A 19486-nucleotide genomic window follows, 5' to 3' on the forward strand; every position below is an offset into this window, starting at 1 on the left:
AAAGTTATTAAGGCGTCGCCTAGGCAACGACTTGGCGTCTGGGCAATTTTTGAAGCTAGGGGCTCGCCACGACCTTCAGTCGTATGTCGTCGCCTTGCGTCGGAAGGCGTCGCCTAGGTGCGATTGGGCGTCCAAGCGGACGCCGCGCAAGAGCAGATGCGCCCGGGGGGGGGGGAGAAAGAGGTGCGCGCGGAGGAAAGAGGCGCACGCGGGGGCAGGAGAGTTGCGCGCGGGGGGTAAAGAGGCGCCCGGAGCGGAGTATATCTGTCCACGCGGGGGAAAAGGAAAGAGGTCGCGTGAACCTGGACTCCCTGCCGGCGGCGTGTTGCCTCCTTCCATCAATCTGTGAATCCTCCCTCTTCTTCGACGAATCCTCCCTGATTCGTGTCTCCCCGTCCGCTGGCCTGCAATCCCATGTCACACAGGTATGAGGAGCCGTCCCTGATTTGTGCCTCCCCATCCTATTTCTCTTTCGATGGCCCTTCCTACTCTCCTGCACCTCTGCTGTATTCTACTCTCCTCTGCTTGCTCTGTTCTACTCTCCTCTGCTTCTTGTGCTTAGATGCACCTCTGCTCTGTTCTACTCTGAGCCTCTGCTGCTGCTTCTTGTTGCTTGTTCCATAATTGGCAGCATAAAGGTATGTATAAGTGTATGTGTTATGCTGTCTTATGGAATGTTAGTGTATGTGTATGTGTATGGTGTCGCCTCACCGCACGCCTAATTTGCCTAGGCATCTGGAAGGGGGTGGAGCGCCGCACCTCGTCTTACCGCCTTGAAAACTATGTTTGTTGCTTTGAGCCATCAATTTATTACAACAGGGGTAAAAGCTAGTCAGAGTTTAGTTTTGAAGACCATGTCTCACTTATATATGAGCAAGGAGTGGTGGTAGGATTTGAGAGACAGATAGCGGGATATGTTAGAAAACACAAATGTGTTCAATGTTTCTGTTCGTCCGGCAGGAATTTTAATTTGGAGATGCATCATTCCATTGTATCATAAGGAAACCAATTGAATGTTTCCTAGTGCCTGTTGGATTCTTTTTTTGACAAGGGGAAGGATTCTATTAAATCGAGAGAGCCATTACATCCCTGCTTATATCTAAATTATCTCTAGACAATAAGTTACCCAAGAGTAACTAATCCAGCGTCCACTAATGACATTCTTCACCTTCAATCCATGTCGTTGACGATTGCCTAATTCTGATATGTCAAAATTCAACGACGTCAATGACCACCGTAGGAGAGTCGCCCTCCAACCATCCACAACAACAGACCCAAACTTTGGAAATGTCACATAATCCAACGCTTGGAAACTTCTGTTTACACATCTAGCACATTGAAGGAGCATCAACCTGATCATCATCTAAGATGATCAAGAGACCATCAATCTGGCACCACCAGTACTAGCCATGTGTTTGATTACCTCGGTCTCAACCCGCTACTAGTTTCATATACTCGTATTTTAATTTTAATTTGAATATGTATGTTTTGTACAGTTTGATGTCAAAACCAATTAACCCAAGGTGCTCGCGCGTCTCCTCGAGTACAATTTAATTTGGGCTGCTAGGTCTGGGTTAGTTACCGAGTTTGCCCAAACCATGAACAAAGTTAGTAGCGAGCGAAACCATTTTGATTTTGAATAAATTTATTTATAAAAGATGTGAATATCTTATGATATTAAAAAGAAGTGTTATTAGACTCATCAGGACCTATACTTTTATGGTAGACATATTTTTCGTAAATAAACTTTTTTTATATATAATTTTCATCGAACTTAAGAAAAAATTGACTAGGTACAAATTTTAGAGCTTTGCTTTCCCGGACGGAGGTGGTATAGTCGAATCAAGGGCGAGGGCGATGCACCAACGGCGACTTCCGTGGCCGTGCCTGGCCTTGTACTACGCCACGTCACGGCGCGAAGACCACCTTGTCCCCCGTGGACCGCACGCGTCATCCCTTGGCGCAGCAGCGCAGCCCCACGCCGGGCTGGCCGCAACAAGACAAAGGCGTCCCTGTCAGGAACAGGAACCGAGCCCGCCCACGCGCTGACGCGCACCACACCCGCATGCGCCGTGGCCGCAGACGGAGATGGAGACGGCAGACCGCGCGCAGACAGCGAACCGGACGCCGGAGCCCCGGAGCCGTCTCCGTCAACCGAAGCGCGCGTGCCCGCGGAATGGTCCCACGGGCCGGCCTGGTCGTCGGAACGGTCCAACGGGGCTGGCTAGTCCAACGGGGCGTGACTGGCGTGTTGTTGGTCAATAATTGACACTCCTCACGGACTATTAACTTCTGCTTTGTTCCTGTCTCCCTAGTCGTCCATCCTTTGATTACACATTTACACAGGGACAAGGATTAAAGACATGCCTGTTGTTAGCATTAGTTCTACGCTACTCCATCGGTTCAACTTTATAGGTTATTTTGATTTTTCTAAATATATAACTTTTATTATGTATCTACGCATTTTTGGGTATCTATAGGAGTATAACAAAAGCTACGTATCTAAAAAAACCAAAACGACGTATAATTTGGGTAGAGGGTAGTATGTCCGACCTTCTTCTACTACTATAGCATGTTAATTAAAAATAAAATATTCATCCCATGAATTTTATAATCGTATAACGATTAGTTTCTCCGTCCCTTTTTATTTGTCACTCTCGGATGTCGAATGTACTCAATTTTAACCAAATATATATAAAAAATATTAACATTATGGTAAATAATTAGTATTGTTAAATATATCGTTGAATCTATTTTCATATTGAACTTATTTAGAGATACAAATATTGCTAATATTTTCTACAAACTTATTCAATATTGAGAAAGTTTGACCAGCACGTTTTCCATGGCGACAGATAAAAAAGGATAGAGGGAGTAACATTAAACCAAAGATTTAATATCAAATACAACTAATGAAAAGGAGAATGACACAAAACTTAATCGGCATGATCATCCAATTATCAATGAGAACATTTCATATAAATATCATCAGTAATTAGACAAAGGATCGAAAACATACTCCTAGATCGTTGTGATAACCCAGTAGTGTTTAGTTTGTTCCAAAGATTCTATATCAGATTCAACTAAAAAGAAACAAGAAATAAATGGAAGATCAAGTTACCACAAAAAGTCAAGGTATTTGTTTAGTTCTTACTAAAAGAGGTGATTTTAAGAAAAGACCATCGCTGAAATCGAATTAGAGGGTGATGAAAAGTGCTTTTTTTATAAACTATCGAGCATCTCCAAGAGTTCCCAATAAAGCCTCACAATCTAGGTTTTTTTAGTAAGAATAGAAAAAAGCCATCTCCAAGAGTTCCAAATCCCACCTCCCAATCTTATGGCACTTGGAAAAAATCACCAAACGCACGGATATATCCGCGCGTCTTCGACGCATATCGGTGTGCCAATCTAGGGTGGAAGGGCCTGAGAAAGAATAAAGAGTAGGAAATGGTTCCTGGTGTAAATGTACAAGAGAGAAGGAATATATATAATAGTGGTTAGGATAATTTAGAAATAATATAGGATTTCTGATGTAAAATTGTCTTCTATATTTTAGGGGTGAAGTATTAGAAACTATTGAAGATGATCTTATTAATTCCTCCCAATACTTTTTGGCGAGTTGAAAAACTCTATGATTTTGGGAAGAAATTGTTGGAAACTCTTAGAGATGCTCACTTGTTTTTTTGGGTGTCATGTAGCACAATTACTTTGGAGGATTGCTCATGTAGCTTTTGACTTGCAACCACCAACAAATGTGAATTTTTTTTCCAAACATTGTTACAACAATTAACCCAATATCAATTTTTCAGTGGGAGCAAGTGCAATCTTTTTTGTCTATGTAGTTGACTAGAAATGATGTAATTTTTGGAAAAAAAAATATTACAATCTTATTTACACGTTATTTTCAGGGTAACCTACTAGACGTGGTCCTTTTCCTTACTTCATAATTCAATTTGAAACAAGCGTGTGAAGTGACATCAATGGAGATTTTCAGTAAAAATGGGTGACCATCTTTTAATAGGCTTTGTGCTTAGTTTGCGATTAGTCTTATACTGTGTGTTTGCTTGTGTGCTTTTTGAAAGCTTCTCTTCATCAATCGGAAGCTAGAGCCTTGTAATAATAGATGGTTGAATGCAAAACTCTTGCAAAGACCAGCATAAAGAATTCCTTTTAAAAAAGTTAAAATCGGAATGCACAGCATGACAAACTATCCATGCTAACTCTAAATGTCCACATAGATGGATATTTCTGTTGATGTGTAATAGGATCTGACATCAATAGCCATAGGGGAATTATTTGTGACGGTGAGTGTTGAAGGTGCCATGACACCTAAGGTGGGGGCGTTGAATTAGGTCACTTAAAAACTAAGGCCAAAGAACACAAACAAAACCCTACAAAATTTCCATCTAGATGTGCACTAGATTTTTCAAAGTGTTGTTATCTCTAACGCCAATGAGTTGCATCATAGGATCAAATCCTATCAACTAATAAACTAGCATGTTATACTAGGAAGGTAAAAGCACAAAAGCAAGGAATGCAATGAGTAAATATGACAATGTAAATGGGTTTGAGAAGCAAACTCCCGCTCGACGATGTTTTTCCCAAGGTATCGAAAGTGATGAGGACATCCCTTCCATTGATACAACCACACCTACTGCACAACAAGGTCCGTCCGATGACAAGAGCTCGAGCTCGACAACTTAATTATCAGGTAAAGTCGTTCCTCGCTGTTCATACAAACTCGTCTCAGAATTGGATGCTACTAAATCATGGTGATGATTGTCTTATTCTTAGGAATGTTGGTCAAGACCCCATTGCCTCATGTTTAGACCCCATGATGAGGATGGAGCAGCCGAACAAGTGGGAATCATAATTAATGGGGCGCTCAGCTCATCTCGAGACAGCAGGAAAAACTCTATCAAAAATACCATAACTCCTTGATACGAGATCCAATGAAGCTGGTTTTTGACTTGTTGGAAAGAGCTCGTCGTCCTCTTTCAGATGGGTCCAACCCCACTATCATAATCTACCGAAGTTGTGCGCAGCAAGCAAAAGGATGCATAGACCTATAGCTTGGGCCTGGGCCTTGTACTAACTAGAGCCCATTGATGGATGCCCAGATTAGGGTTTCCCACTCCCTCTTGTGTTCTCCTCCTTATAAATAGAACCAGCAGCCATCAGAATGAGGGTGGGTTTTGTTTAGATGCAAGATAGCTGCTGCTTCTTCCTTGTAAATGCGTGTGTCGGCTAGACCACCCGATTTGCTTGTTTTAAGACCCCAACTTGTGATTCAGATTCAACCTTTGGCTTAAATCCGTGAGTTATTTGCTTGTTCATCTTGTTCTTGCTTGTTCTCGGTTGCTTGTAGGTTCATGGTGTTCTTGGCACGGCAAGAACATTACAATCGGAGCCGGTGTACCTGTTACTAAGACGCAGCAACCTTGTGGTCGTTGTAGTCGGATAGCCAATGTCGAATCCGCCCCAAATCGAGTTTATCCACCCTCACCAAAAGATCAGGAACAACCCCTTGTCCCATCATGTGGTAATCAGAGCAAGGTTCTTTGGTGAGTGATTTACCATTCATTACTTTACCTATAGTCCATAAATATAAAAATAGGATAGAACTAAAATTCCAAACACAAGTTTGAGCCTTGCTGATCTGCTTAGTTCTTTGCTTGTTGAGTTTCTGGTTTACATCGTGGTGTCAAGTGCTGGTTCTTAGGTACTAATCCTTTAGAGTTTTGAGTTCTTGTCATGTTTCAGTCACCACACAATCTGTTGTTGCCTTTCCCCCCACTTCAGCCGTTGCAATCTCCACCAATACCACCACCACCACCACCAAAAGCACCGCTGCTCTCTCCACCTTTTTGCTGAAACCCTCACCACCATCACATTTAGCCGTGCTTACACAAACACTACCTTATGCACCTGCCCTTTTGGTGCAAATCTGAGTATTCTCAGTTTTGAAAATAAGAGAGTTCAAATTGCATATTTGTACTACTTGTTGCAATCCTTATCCCAAGTAAAAGAAAGTCTATGCTACTTGTTGTATTCTTATTATAATCATATTTCAAAAGTTCAGTTTATGCTACTTGTCGAAAAGAAAAGAAAAGAAAAAGAAAACACAACAGAAAATAGAAAAGAAAAAGAAAGGAAAAGGAGGAAAGAAAGAAACAAAAAAAGAAGGGTTAAGTTGATGCTATTTACTCTCATCATTTCCATTGTTTGCTACTGTCCGGTAACAACATTTGTGTCTAGGATCGCGTCTCTAGCACGGGTTAGCCTAGGACCAGCATGGTACTATCTTTGAACACTTTTTCAACTTGCATTGACTAATGTGGTTCCAGCTGTACCTTGATTTTTTAAGCCACCTACAGCTCCACAAATTATCTACAATGTCACAGGGTTCTACTTGCTACTACTTGTGTTGTTCTTGCCGTCGCCAACACCATATGCATAGCAAGGTAAGGACATGTAAGAACTCGGTTGCACATGCTGAGAGAATGAAAATTGTTGTCACCTAATTCAGTTAGTTGGTAGGACATATTTTCTTGTGATTCCCTTGCTGCATACTAACCATGGCAGGAGAAGGTGAAAGGACCCCTCCACAATCACCTCGATCGAAAGCCTTGCTGCAACACTTTGAACGCAAAGTGAGGCTCCATGCTGAACACCTTGATGAGGACGTTCATGTCACAAATGAGCGCCTTGATCAATTGGAGACGACTCAAATTGAGACCAACACCAAATTGGCTTCCTTGGAAGGCACTCTTGGTTCTATTAATACATCTCTTGTAGGTATCTTAGAGCGATTGGAGAGGATGGAACATAATCGATGTGATGGTTTCGAACGACGCAAACACAACAACAGCAACAACATGGGCAGCGCTGCTGGTCATGATTAAGAAGAATATGCAGCGGACACTGAGCTTGATGAGGAGGTGAATGGTCATCAACGCATCGAACAACATCGCTGCCGCCATGAGATAGGTCCTCACCCACCACAGCAAGAGGTACATGACGATGACTCATTTGGCAAGATTAAATTCACCATACATGCTTTTGATGGAAGTTATAATCCTGATATGTACCTTAGTTGGGAATTAGCTGTTGATCAGAAATTTACTTGCCATGATTTCCCTGAGGACAAATGTGTTAGGGCTGCAACTAGTGAGTTTACTGACTTTGCCTCTGTTTGGTGGTCTGAATACCATCGTAAGAACCCAAATAACACACCAACTTGGGATGCTTTGAAACGGGTCATGCGGGCTAGATTTGTTCCTTCTTATTACGCCCGTGATCTTTTACATAGGTTGCAACAATTGAGGCAAGGATCCAAATATGTACAAGAGTACTATCAAGAGCTACAAATGGGTATGCTTCGTTGTGGGCCAGAGGAAAATGAGGATGGTGCCATAGCTAGATTTATGGGTGGGCTGAACCGGAAGATTCAGGACATTCTAGCTTATAAGGAATATAATTCTATCAATTGTTTATTTCACCTTGCTTGTAAAGTTGAACGAGAAGTGCAGGGACGACGGGCTAGCATGAGGGCTAACATTCCTATAGGTCATGCTAGCCCGTGGACACCCTCTAATGCTGCTGCACCGTCAACACGTGCACCCCCACAATCTTCCTCGACCATCAAGCCACGCTCCTCTACAACAAATTCTATACCATGCCCAAGTGAACCAACTAGAGGAGCAACGGCTACATCTGCCAAGAGTTCATCCTCGGTGGTATCCACGGGGAGAACAAGGGATATTCAGTGCCTACGCTGCAAAGGATATGGCCACGTACGCAAGGACTGCCCAAGCACACGTGTGATGTTGTGCGAGCTGATGGTGGGTACTCCTCTGCTAGTGATTTTGATGAAGAAACATATGCTTTGCTTGCTGCTAATAATGTAGCGGAAGGAGATGATTTCCAACAAGATAAAGAGCACATTAGGGCTGAAGCTGCTGAGCACTATGAGAGCCTCGTGGTGCAGCGGGTGCTAAGTGCCCAAATGGAGAGGGCTGAACAAAATCAGCGCCACACTTTGTTTCAAACCAAGTGTGTGATCAAGGAACGCTCTTGCCGTGTGATCATAGATGGAGGAAGCTGCAACAACTTGGCAAGTGCTGAAATGGTGCAGAAGCTTTCGTTGAGCACAAAACCACACCCGCAGCCTTACTACATTTAGTGGCTTAACAGTAGCGGCAAGGTGAAGGTAACACGATTGGTAAGGGTATAGTTTGCCATTGGTTCTTATCATGATTCCATTGACTGTGATGTTGTGCCTATGCAAGCATGCTCTATGTTGTTAGGTAGACCATGGCAGTTTGATAAAGATTCCTTGTACTTTGGTAAAACAAATCAATACTCTTTTATGCATAATGACAAGAAGATTGTGTTGCACCCCATGTCCCCTGAGGCTATTCTAAGATATGAACTTGCTAGAGCTAGCAAACTTAAGAATTAGGCTATTGTTAGTGAAAATCAGATTGTTGCTAATGAACTTGAGAAACATAAGAAGAAGTCTAGCAAATCTGTTCATCATAATAAAAATGAGATCAAGCTGAAAGGCTCTTGTTACTTTGCCACCAAATCTGATTTGGATGAGATTGATGCTAGTACTACTATTTGCTATGCTTTCGTTTGCAAAGAAACTTTATTTTCACTCGAAGATACATCTATTTCTTTGCCTCCTGTTGTCACTAATCTTTTGCAGGAGTATGCCGATGTTTTTCCAAAGGAGGTACCACCGAGGCTGCCACCAATTCGAGGGATAGAACACCAGATTGACCTCATCCCTGGGGCTTCCTTGCCTAATCGTGCACCATACAGGACCAACCCGGATGAGACAAAAGAGATTCAGCGACAAGTACAAGAATTGCTCAACAAAGGTTATGTGTGTGAGTCTCTTAGCCCTTGTGCTGTTCCCATGCTTTTAGTTCCTAAGAAGGATGGATCATGGCGCATGTGTGTTGATTGTAGAGCGATAAACAACATCACAATCAGATATCGTCATCCTATTCCAAGGTTAGATGATATGCTTGATGAATTGAGTAGCTCAATTGTGTTCTCTAAAATTGATTTGCATAGTGGTTACCACCAGATTCGCATGAAGCTAGGAGATGAATGGAAAATAGCGTTCAAAACTAAGTTTGGTTTATATGAATGGCTAGTCATGCCCTTTGGATTGACTAATGCACCTAGCACTTTCATGAGATTAATGAATGAGGTTTTACGCGATTTTATTAGCAGATTCGTGGTGGTATACTTTGATGACATCTTGATATATAGTAGATCATTAGAGGAACATCTTGATCATTTGTGTGCCGTTTATAATGCTCTACGGGATGCACACTTGTTTGGCAACCTTGAGAAGTGCACCTTTTGCATAGATCGAGTCTCTTTTCTTGGATATGTTGTGACACCATAGGGAATCGAAGTTGATCAAGCCAAGGTTGAGGCCATACACAGCTGGCATGTTCCCTGCACGGTCACACAAGTGCAGAGTTTTCTAGGACTTGCTGGTTTCTACCGTCGATTTGTGAAGGACTTCAGCACCATTGCATCCCTGCTGCATGAACTCACCAAGAAGGGTGCAACCTTCACTTGGGCTGCAGCCCAACAAGATGCTTTCAACACGCTCAAAGATAAGTTAACTCATGCACCCTTGCTCTAACTTCCTGATTTCAATAAAACATTTGAGCTTGAATGCGATGCTAGTGGAATTGGTTTGGTGGTGTGCTGCTACAAGATGGCAAACCTATAGCATATTTTAGCGAAAAATTGAGTGGACCTAGTCTAAACTATTTTACTTATGATAAGGAATTGCTTGCTTTAGTTAGAACCTTGGAAACCTGGCAGTATTATTTATGGCCCAAAGAATTCGTTATGCATTCTGATCATGAGTCATTGAAACACATTCGAAGCCAAGCAAAACTGAACCGTAGGCATGTTAAATGGGTTGAGTTCATTGAATCTTTCCCTTATGTCATCAAACACAAGAAGGGTAAAGAAAACATCATTGCTGATGCTTTGTCTAGGCATTATACCATGTTGTCCAAACTTCATTTCAAAATATTTGGATTAGAAACAATTAAAGCACAATATTCTCATGATGATGATTTCAAGGATGTGTTGCTGAATTGCAAAGAGGGACAAACTTAGAACAAATTCGTCCTTGCTGATCGGTTTGTATTTCGAGCTAACAAGCTATGCATTCCAGCTTGCTCTGTGCATTTGTTATTGTTGCAGGAAGCACATGGAGGAGGACTCATGGGATATTTTGGTGTGAAAAAGACAGAGGACATCCTTCTGGTCATTTCTTTTGGCCCAAGATGAGGAGAGACGTGGAGAGGTTCGTTGCTCGCTGCACAACATGCCAGAAAGCTAAGTCACACCTTAATCCTCATGGTTTGTACATGCCTCTTCCTATTCCAAGTGCACCGTGGGAAGACATTTCAATGGACTTTGTTTTAGGACTACCTAGAACAAAGAAAGGGAGGGATAATGTGTTTGTTGTTGTGGACAGATTTTCTAAAATGGCACATTTCATACCATGTTATAAGAGCGATGATGCTACACATGTTGATGATTTGTTCTTTCGTGAGATTGTTCGATTGCACGGTATGCCTAATACCATTGTTTCTGATCGGGATGCAAAAAAATTTAGTCATTTTTGGAGAATTTTATGGGCTAAGCTAGGGACTAAGCTTTTATTTTCCACTACTTGTCATCCCCAAACTGATGGACAAACTGAGGTTGTCAATAGAACATTATCTACTTTACTTAGGGCTGTTTTGAAAAAGAACATAAAAATGTGGGAAGAGTGCTTGCCTCATGTTGAGTTTGCTTATAATCGTTCACAGCATTCTACCATTAAGAAAAGCCCTTTTGAGATTGTTTATGGGTTTGTGCCATGTGCTCCTATTGATTTGTTACCTCTTCCGACCTCGGAGCGAGTGAACTTTGATGCTAAACAACGTGCTGAACTGATCTTAAAATTGCATGAAACCACTAAAGAGAAAATAGAGTGCATGAATGCAAAGTATAAACTAGCTGGTAGCAAAGGGAAGAAACATGTCATTTTTGAACCTAGTGATCTAGTTTGGCTCCATTTGAGAAAAGATAGGTTCCCTGATTTGCGAAAGTCTAAATTGCTGTCTAGAGCCGATGGTCCTTTTAAAGTGTTAGAAAGGATTAATGATAATGCGTACAAACTTGAGCTACCTGTAGCTTTTGGGGTTAGCCCCACATTTAACATTGCATATTTGAAGCCATATTTGGGAGAAGAGGATGAACTAGAGTCGAGGACGACTCAAGTGCAAGAAGGGGAGGATGATGAGGACATCCTTTCCATTGATACAACTACATCTGCTGCACAACAAGGTCCGATGACAAGAGCTCGAGCACGATAACTTAATTATCAGGTAAAGTCGTTCCTCGCTGTTCATACAAACTCGTCTCAGAATTGGATGCTACTAAATCATGGTGATGATTGCCTTATTCTTAGGAATGTTGGTAAAGACCCCATTGCCTCATGTTTAGACCCCATGATGAGGATGGAGCAGCCGAACAAGTGGGAATCATCATTAATGGGGCGCTCAGCTCATCTCGAGACAGCAGGAAACACTCCATAAAAAATACCATAACTACTTGATACAAGATCCAATGAAGCTGATTTTTGACTTGTTGGAAAGAGCTCGTCGTCCTCTTTCAGATGGGTCCAACCCCACTATCATAATCTACTGAAGCTGTGCGCACCAAGCAAAAGGATGCACAGACCTACAGCTTGGGCCTGGGCCTTGTACTGACTAGAGCCCATTGAGGGACACCCAGATTAGGGTTTCCCACTCCCCTTTGTGTTCTCCTCCTTATAAATAGAACCAGCAGCCATCTGAATGAGGGTGGGGTTTTTTAGATGCAAGATAGCTGCTGCTTCTTCCTTGTAAACACGTGTGTCGGCTAGACCACCCGATTTGCTTGTTTCAAGACCCCAACTTGTGATTCAGATTCAGCCTTTGGCTTAAATCCATGAGTTATTTGCTTGTTCATCTGGTTCTTGCTTGTTCTCGGTTGCTTGCAGGTTCATGGTGTTCTTGGCACGACAAGAACATCACAATCGGAGCCTATGTACCTGTTGCTAAGGCGCAGCAACCTTGTGGTCGTTGTAGTCGGACAGCCAACGTCGAATCCACCCCAAATCGAGTTTATCCACACTCAACAAAAGATCAGGAACAACCCCTTGTCCCATTAGAAAGGCCTACGTTTTCCTCTAATCCTCATTAGAGCCTCTCGCAAGGATGCCCCCGCAAACGCCAAGCTCCTGGTCGGATAACTACAAGCCCATGAGCCCTCCTCATGTGCAAATGGGTTTTCGTGTGGCCTGTCTAGAACCGCTCCTGCCATCTTCACTATAGGGAGCTTCGTCGAAACCATCGAGGGCCTCTGTTCTCTGGTACAACACTAGTGCCACACCACAAACGTGATTGATGTGATCTCACAAGGTTACAACCCTCATGTGTACAACTCTAGGTGCACGCAAGCACCAATAACAATGAGATATGCACAAACCTCACTAAAACACTAGGTCCAAACCTGAAGTAAGCGTTAAAATGGCCTCTAACTAGCCTAAGCACTAATTGTAGCACTTCTATTAATTATCTAATATTCTCTTAAGTGCATGTGGTGGCTAGAGCAAAAAAGAATGACCCTCAACTCAACTATAGCTTCGACCAGCTCTAACACCCTCTGAGTAGCCAGGTATGGTACCCCATCAACCAACCAAACTTGCCATAAAAGGTCACGGGCTACAAAAACATTGATCATTGGATAGCTCCGGTGACCTTGCCGAAGAAATCCGGTGCGCTGCCATATGGACTAGTCATTGCTGGCTATTGGAAGCCCACCTCTTTCATGGTAGCTCCGGTGCACCACCGGACCATTCCTATGCACGGTGCAAGTGCAACGCTCTAAGAACTGAAGCTCCGGTGCTTCCTCCATTGCACGTACTGTATAGTTCTGATGCATGTGGTGCTCTCTGGTTTGCACCTAAACTTTGGTGCAATCTCCGATGCTTTGCACCGTAGAGTTTTGATGCATACATTTCGGTGCACACCGGAAGTATGACATGCGCTGCTTCCAACTCTGCCTCAGACTCCTTCCACCGGAAAATCCAATGCACCCACCAGAGAGCTCCGGTGCCATTGGAAAACTCTGGTGCACCACAATGGTGTTGTTCTGAATGTATTTCTTCGCGTCTATTTGTATGGCCTTCTCTTCCTTGATGTATAGAGTTTCTTCCTTATCTTCTTGGGTCTTCATGACTCTGTCTTAGATCATCATTTTAGGTGTTAATGCTTGATCTCCACCTAAGCATAACTCAAGTTCATCCTTGTATCTTGTGAACTAAATGTATTTCTTATTAAAAGATGATTCAAGATCCTAGATTGTGTTATTAGTTGGTGCTCTAGCTATTGACTTTACTATATCAAAGAATTAGGTATATATCTTAGTATTCTTTCTAAAAATAGGGCAATTACAATTAAACTATATTACAATTTTCTGATCACAGTGTAAAATTTTATCTTGAGTAGCAGCTTTATTATACTACCTATTTCTTGAAAAGTTAAATAATGGATTCTGGATTTACTTAGAGCTAGTTTGTGCATGTTTGGAACAAAGTTTTTTCCTTAGGAATTTTGGAGTCTTCCGTTCCTTTTGGAAAGGATTCATGTCATACCGTTAAGAACAGAGGAACTCTGGTTTCCATTCCTTTGGTAAGTCAACAGGCCATGTGCATTTTACAGGAAATAAAACATCTAGAACACATCTTCGTTGCTTTCTTCCTTCCTATAATCCAAACAGCAAAATTTAGACATTCTTCTGATTCGGATTCATGTGTTTTTTTTTTTGACTTATACTACATCATATTCATGTGTTTTTTCCCTACCTCTATTTTAGTTTCTACGTTACAAACAGAGCCTAAAAATGGTAATTTAGTAACATATATATGCATACTTTATGATTATTTAATATTTTTATAGGAGCATACACTGGGAATTTCAAAGTAAATTTGAGGAAATGTTATAATTTATTTTTTATAGCAGTGGAGTAGGTAGTTTATATGCAAATTTAAAATTTTTACTTATATTATCTATTACAATGACATATAGGAGTAATTTGATGCAATCTACATGGTTACTTTAGATTATGTTTAATGACAAATGTGGACAATTCCTTAGAAACATTTTATGCCTAATGGTTATCATTGTCGATGATAATTGTAATCTAGCAACTATGCTGATGGTTGGGTGTTTTTTTCTCTGAGATTTTTTTAGGATTTTTTTTTTCTAGAGCACCTTATAAATAGTAACGACATGTTTCATTATAATTAGTATATGTAGAGACTCCATTAGTGCCTCTAGTTAAGAGTAAGAATGTAAGATGGTCCATCCGACCATACCTTCCACACCCATGACTCTAGAACCCTAGTTGTTCTATAGGAGCGAGGGCTATAAAAGAACACCAAAGGATCCTTCGTTCTGAATTGGAAACCGGTGCTACCTACTCCCTACCTGATGCCATGTTCCAAAAAGCTACAGCCCTTCATGTGCATGCCCAAAAGGTGATGGATGCAGCAGGCATGCAACGCAGTTAGCTGACAAAAGGAGCTTAACAACTTTAGATCTGCCCCAGTGAAAACGTTTTGGAGAAAAGCGAAGAAAGATGAGGCAGCACTGCAGGAAAAAAAAGTTTCCCTTTTGATCCTTTTGACCTCAGCAATGCACATAACGAACAATGTCAACTTCAGAAACTAAAATCTTTCCACGATGTAATGATTGATTCACTTGAAATATCCCAGCATCCTGTGCGGCCGGCACCTATTACAACCAGATCAAAGCACTCAAACCACCAGAGCTGGTCTCAGCAAAAATTTTTTTCAATTTCTTTTATAGCTCCCGTTGTTGTCGTTGCAGCAGGATGAAAAAAAATCGATGAATAATACACATGCCACAATCCCCACTAGAAAATTGAAAGCAAATGTAAATGGTGATCCTTTTCTTCTCAATCTTTGTCACTGATCTATCTATGCACATTGTCAAAAGAATATGGAAACCTTCCAACAAGGAAAAGCCGAAAGCAAAGATATAGGTATACAACGAATACAGCAAGCAAGAAGAAAGTGGGGAGAAAGAAAGAAAGAATGAATGATCTTTTTCCGTTGTGCTGGTCTCGTCAATCGTTTCACCTGCAGGACGGACGGGCCATGTGTTGATCCGCTGCCCTGTCGCTGTGGGGGTTGTTCGCAAGTCAATCGAAGGTTACCTCACCAAGAAATCAAACCGTTGATCACGCAGCAGCGGTGGCATCGGAGATGTCGGCGTCGAGTGCCTTCTGATCCCGCTCCTGCTCGATCGCCTTTTTCAACGGAAAACCATGGCCCAGGGACAGGGGTGTCCCGAAAGGCGACGCGCGTGCGGCGGCTTGCTGTTGGCAAGCACCCGCACCATGGTCCATGGAAGTGGCCGATGACGCAATGCGAATGGCTACGTTTCGTCAGCAGCTGCAGAGTTTGTTTGAGACGACGGCAATGGCGGCTAGTCGGTGTCGGTGAGGTCGAACTGGTCGGTGCCGGAGCGGGAGAGCACGGGGCGGCGGCCGGTGCCGGCGCGGGAGAGCGGCGCGGCCCCGCAGGCCGCGAGGGCGCGCTCCAGGGCGTCGACGACCTCTGTCATGGACGGGCGGTCGCACCCCACGGGGCCCACGCAGTCGGCGGCGAGGTAGCCCACGTAGGCCAGCGCCTCGGCCTCGTCGGGCGTGGGCGCGGGGAGGCGCGGGTCCAGCGCGCGCGCGACGTCGTCGGCGAGGATGTGCGGCACCGCGAACTCCACCACGTTCTTGGGCGTCACGCTCTCGGCGTAGCGCTGCACGACGCGGCACCCCGACATGAGCTCCAGGAGCACCACGCCGAAGCTGTACACGTCGCTCTTGTCCGTCAGGTGCTGCAGCCGGTAGTACTCCGGGTCCATGTACCCCACCGTGCCCCCCGTGTAGAGCGGCTCCTGCGGCACACCGGCGCCGTCGCCGTCGCCGCCGCAGGCGCCCGCGCTGGGGTCCAGCACGGAGGACAGCCCGAAGTCGGCGATCTTGGCGGTCCACGCGTCGTCGAGCAGGATGTTGGCGGACTTGACGTCGCGGTGGATGATGGGCGGCACGGCGTAGACGTGCATGTACTCGATGCCCCGCGCCGCGCCCAGCGCGATGGTGAGGCGTCCACGCCACGACGACACGGCCGCCGCCATGGGGCTGCGCCTGTGCAGCTGGTCGTGCAGCGTGCCGTTGGCCATGAACTCGTACACCAGCACGCGATCGCCGGAGTCGGCGCAGCAGCCCAGCAGGCACACGATGTTCTTGTGGTTGGCGCGCGCCAGCGCGGTCAGCTCCGAGTTGAACGCCGTCTCCCGGTCGCGGCGCCGCGCCGGGCGCGCCGCCGAGCTCGACGCCTTGGCTGAGTCCTCGGCGCGCTTGATCGCGACCTCGCGCCCGTCGGGGAGGGTGCCGCGGTACACGGACCCGAAGCTCCCGGTCCCGATCCGGCTGTCGTCGGAGAACCCGTCCGTCGCGGCGTGGAGCATGTCCAGCGTGAAGTGCTCCACCACGCTGCCCGGCCCCCTGCTCCTGCTGGAGCCGAGCCTCGGCGGCATCAGCCACTGCTGCGCGCCACCGGAGGTATCCTGTTCGTTCCTGCGGCGGCGCCGGCGCCGGCGACACCACAGGACCAGCGCGAGCTGCAATGCCGCGAAGAACACGAGGAAAGCGCCACCCGCCGCCGCGATGGCAATCCACATGGTCCTCCTGCTCCTGCCGCCCTTCCCGGGCACGAGCGACGCGCTGGGCCTGGCGACGTTGAGCTCGAACGCGCAGTCGACGCAGACGCAGCGGCCGGCGTCGCAGAGGTTGGCGGAGCCCGGCAAGACGCCGCATTGGCACGAGGACATGGGCACGCAGGGGCCCGGCATGACGCCGCCGAAGACGAGGCGGTTGGTGGCGTTGAACTCGGCGCCGCCCCAGCAGACGAGGGAGTAGTTGGCCATGAGCACGCCGCAGAAGGCCCTGCCCTGCGCGCGCACGTCGAGGAACTGGGCGTGCGCGAGGCCGGCCGGCGGGTGGGCGACGCCGTCGCCGAAGCAGCGGATGGTGAAATTGGTGCGCAGGCCGCAGACGCCGGCCTCCCCCAATGCCAGCGCCGCGTACCCCGCGGTGGCCGCCGCGTCGACCCTGGGAGGGTCGAGGCCCCAGCACGTGAGCGCCCCCGTCGTGGACAGCGCGCACGCGTGGTGGCCGCACGCCGCCACGACGTCGAAGCTCCCGTCCGCCGGCGCGGCGGCGACGGCCGGGTCCGCCGTGTCGTTGCCGAAGCAGCGGATGGAGGCCGGCGTCCCTTTAAGGATGCCGCACAGGAAGCCGTCCCCGACGGCGGCGGCGACGAACCGGAGGTCCCGGGAGATGTTGAGGCCGCGCCAGCGCCAGCAGTGGAGCTCCCCGCTGTCGAGCACCCCGCAGACGCGGTACGCCCCCGAGGACAGCGCCCGGAGCGGCGGGCCCATGTAGACTCGCTTGGATCTGCTGCCGCCGTCGGCGGACAGGTCCCACCAGCGCATGTCGACGTCGCCCGCGCGCTCGCCGGAGGGCCCCACGGCGCAGAGGAAGTCCTCCCCGCCGGCCAGCGCGGCGAAGGGGTGCGAGGACGGGTACGTCTCCTGGCGTGCGTGGTCGCCGCCGGCCGCCGTGCAGTTGAGGTCGACCAGCAGCGGCGACGCCGCCGACGGCAGCAGCGCGCACACTATGGTGGTGGCGTCCGCCTTGGCCAGCGCGAAGGTGGAGAGCGCGGAGGCCGCCGCGCCGGGCCCCCGCGTCGCGAGCAGCAGGAAGAAGACGGGCAGCAGGAAGAGGAAGAAGGCGGCATGGAGGTGGAGCCGGAGCCGGCGCGGCGGCGGCATGGGAGTGCGCGGCAGCGTGTGGGGAGGGGGAGGGGGAGCGGCAGGCGGGAGGACATGGTAAGGCAGCCGAGCCGTGAGACAGGTGTGAGCGGGTGTGGCCGCGTCAGGTGGTGGATTTGGTGGCCTGCGTGCTCTGCTCTGGCACTCAGCTCAACTGCTCTGTGCTCTCACTCCTTTGCCGCGGCGGGCATGCTTGCGCAGTTGCGCCCTTCGACCATCTCCATCCGTCAAGGGGAGGGGGGTCGAGGTGACTGATTAGCTAGCTCGTTAGTGGGTTGGACGATGACCAAGGTGATGATTAGCGTCGGTAAAATTTAACTAATTGACGTCTCCCGGCAGGTGCAGTGTCAGGAGCAGGACAAGCAGCGTGTTGGTTCGGTCGTAAACGATCGAAAATTTTTAACCAGAATAATATTTTTCTCTCACACCAAATCAGTTAGGAGTAATAATCCATAATCATATACCATCGTTTCAGCCCCAGCCGGCTCTAAGATTGCGCTGTCAGGCGGGCACTGGCGACGCATGTGGCAAGAGGATCATGGTTGCTTCCTGTGGATGCGAATCTGGCTCAGGGAAAACTACCGACTACCAGTCTGATGCAACCTCGTCGGCGTCAGATTACTGTTCCGGGCAACTTTACCTGCATTAGTTAGTTCTCTGTGCACGCCAAGTTTAATCCGGTTTTGGACTGCTGACAGTGCCGGCTTACTCACCGGGATTAACTGTAAAAGCGAAGTGACAGATGAGCTGCTCACGCATGCCAACTTAGGCTCGGTTCGCTTGATGGAAAAATAAGTCGAAACACTCCTTTGACTGATTTATTGTGCTGATTTGTTACGACTATTTCGGTTGAAAAAATAAGCTGAAAAAAATGGATTATAAGAGAAGCGAACAGAGCCTTAACGGTGATTATCTACCCACAAGTACATTCCCTTCTTTTTTTTTGTTTTTTGTTCACATGCCCATGCCCACTCATTAGACTTACAATTTATAATAAAAGTCGAATAAGTACATTCTCCTCAACATCCTCTCTTATTCTTAACTTTATCTTTGGATCCACATCTCTGGAAAACAACTTTGCCTGATTTAAGCTGTCCACTTTTCCAAATTTTTTTATAGTTTATATGTTTTTATTATAGTATGGGGGTGTTTGGCATGGCTCTGGAGCTGAACTCCAGCAACTCCAGCTAATTTTCCAGCCAAACACCACAACTCCAAAACTCCATGGAGCTGCCAACTCCATGGAGCTGTAGTGCAAATGGAGGTGGAGTTTTGGAGCACCTCTTTTGTAGCTCCGACTCCACCTAGAGCTGGCTCCACCTAGAGCTCCGACTCCAACTAAAACTGGCTCCACCTGGAGTTCTGGAGTGGAGCAGCTCCACCCAGAGTTGGAGCCATGCCAAACAGGGTCTATATATATTTTGTGTGTTGTGTGGTTATGTGTTTGGTCAGATACTTGGGTTGGGAACAACTTGAGCACAGCGATGTCG

At 46.5% G+C, this 19486-nt stretch overlaps 1 protein-coding gene across 1 annotated transcript; it reads right to left on the reverse strand.

Annotated features, from left to right (window-relative positions):
* Positions 1–14968: 14968 nt before the first annotated feature.
* LOC136484787 (serine/threonine-protein kinase-like protein CCR4) lies at positions 14969–18196 on the reverse strand. The gene has a single exon (XM_066481744.1). The coding sequence runs from the start codon at positions 17994–17996 to the stop codon at positions 15594–15596; it is 2403 nt and encodes an 800-aa protein (XP_066337841.1). The 5' UTR covers positions 17997–18196; the 3' UTR covers positions 14969–15593.
* Positions 18197–19486: the final 1290 nt, after the last annotated feature.

Source organism: Miscanthus floridulus, chromosome 10, assembly GCF_019320115.1.
Source record: "Miscanthus floridulus cultivar M001 chromosome 10, ASM1932011v1, whole genome shotgun sequence".
Classification (NCBI taxonomy): Eukaryota; Viridiplantae; Streptophyta; class Magnoliopsida; order Poales; family Poaceae; genus Miscanthus; species Miscanthus floridulus.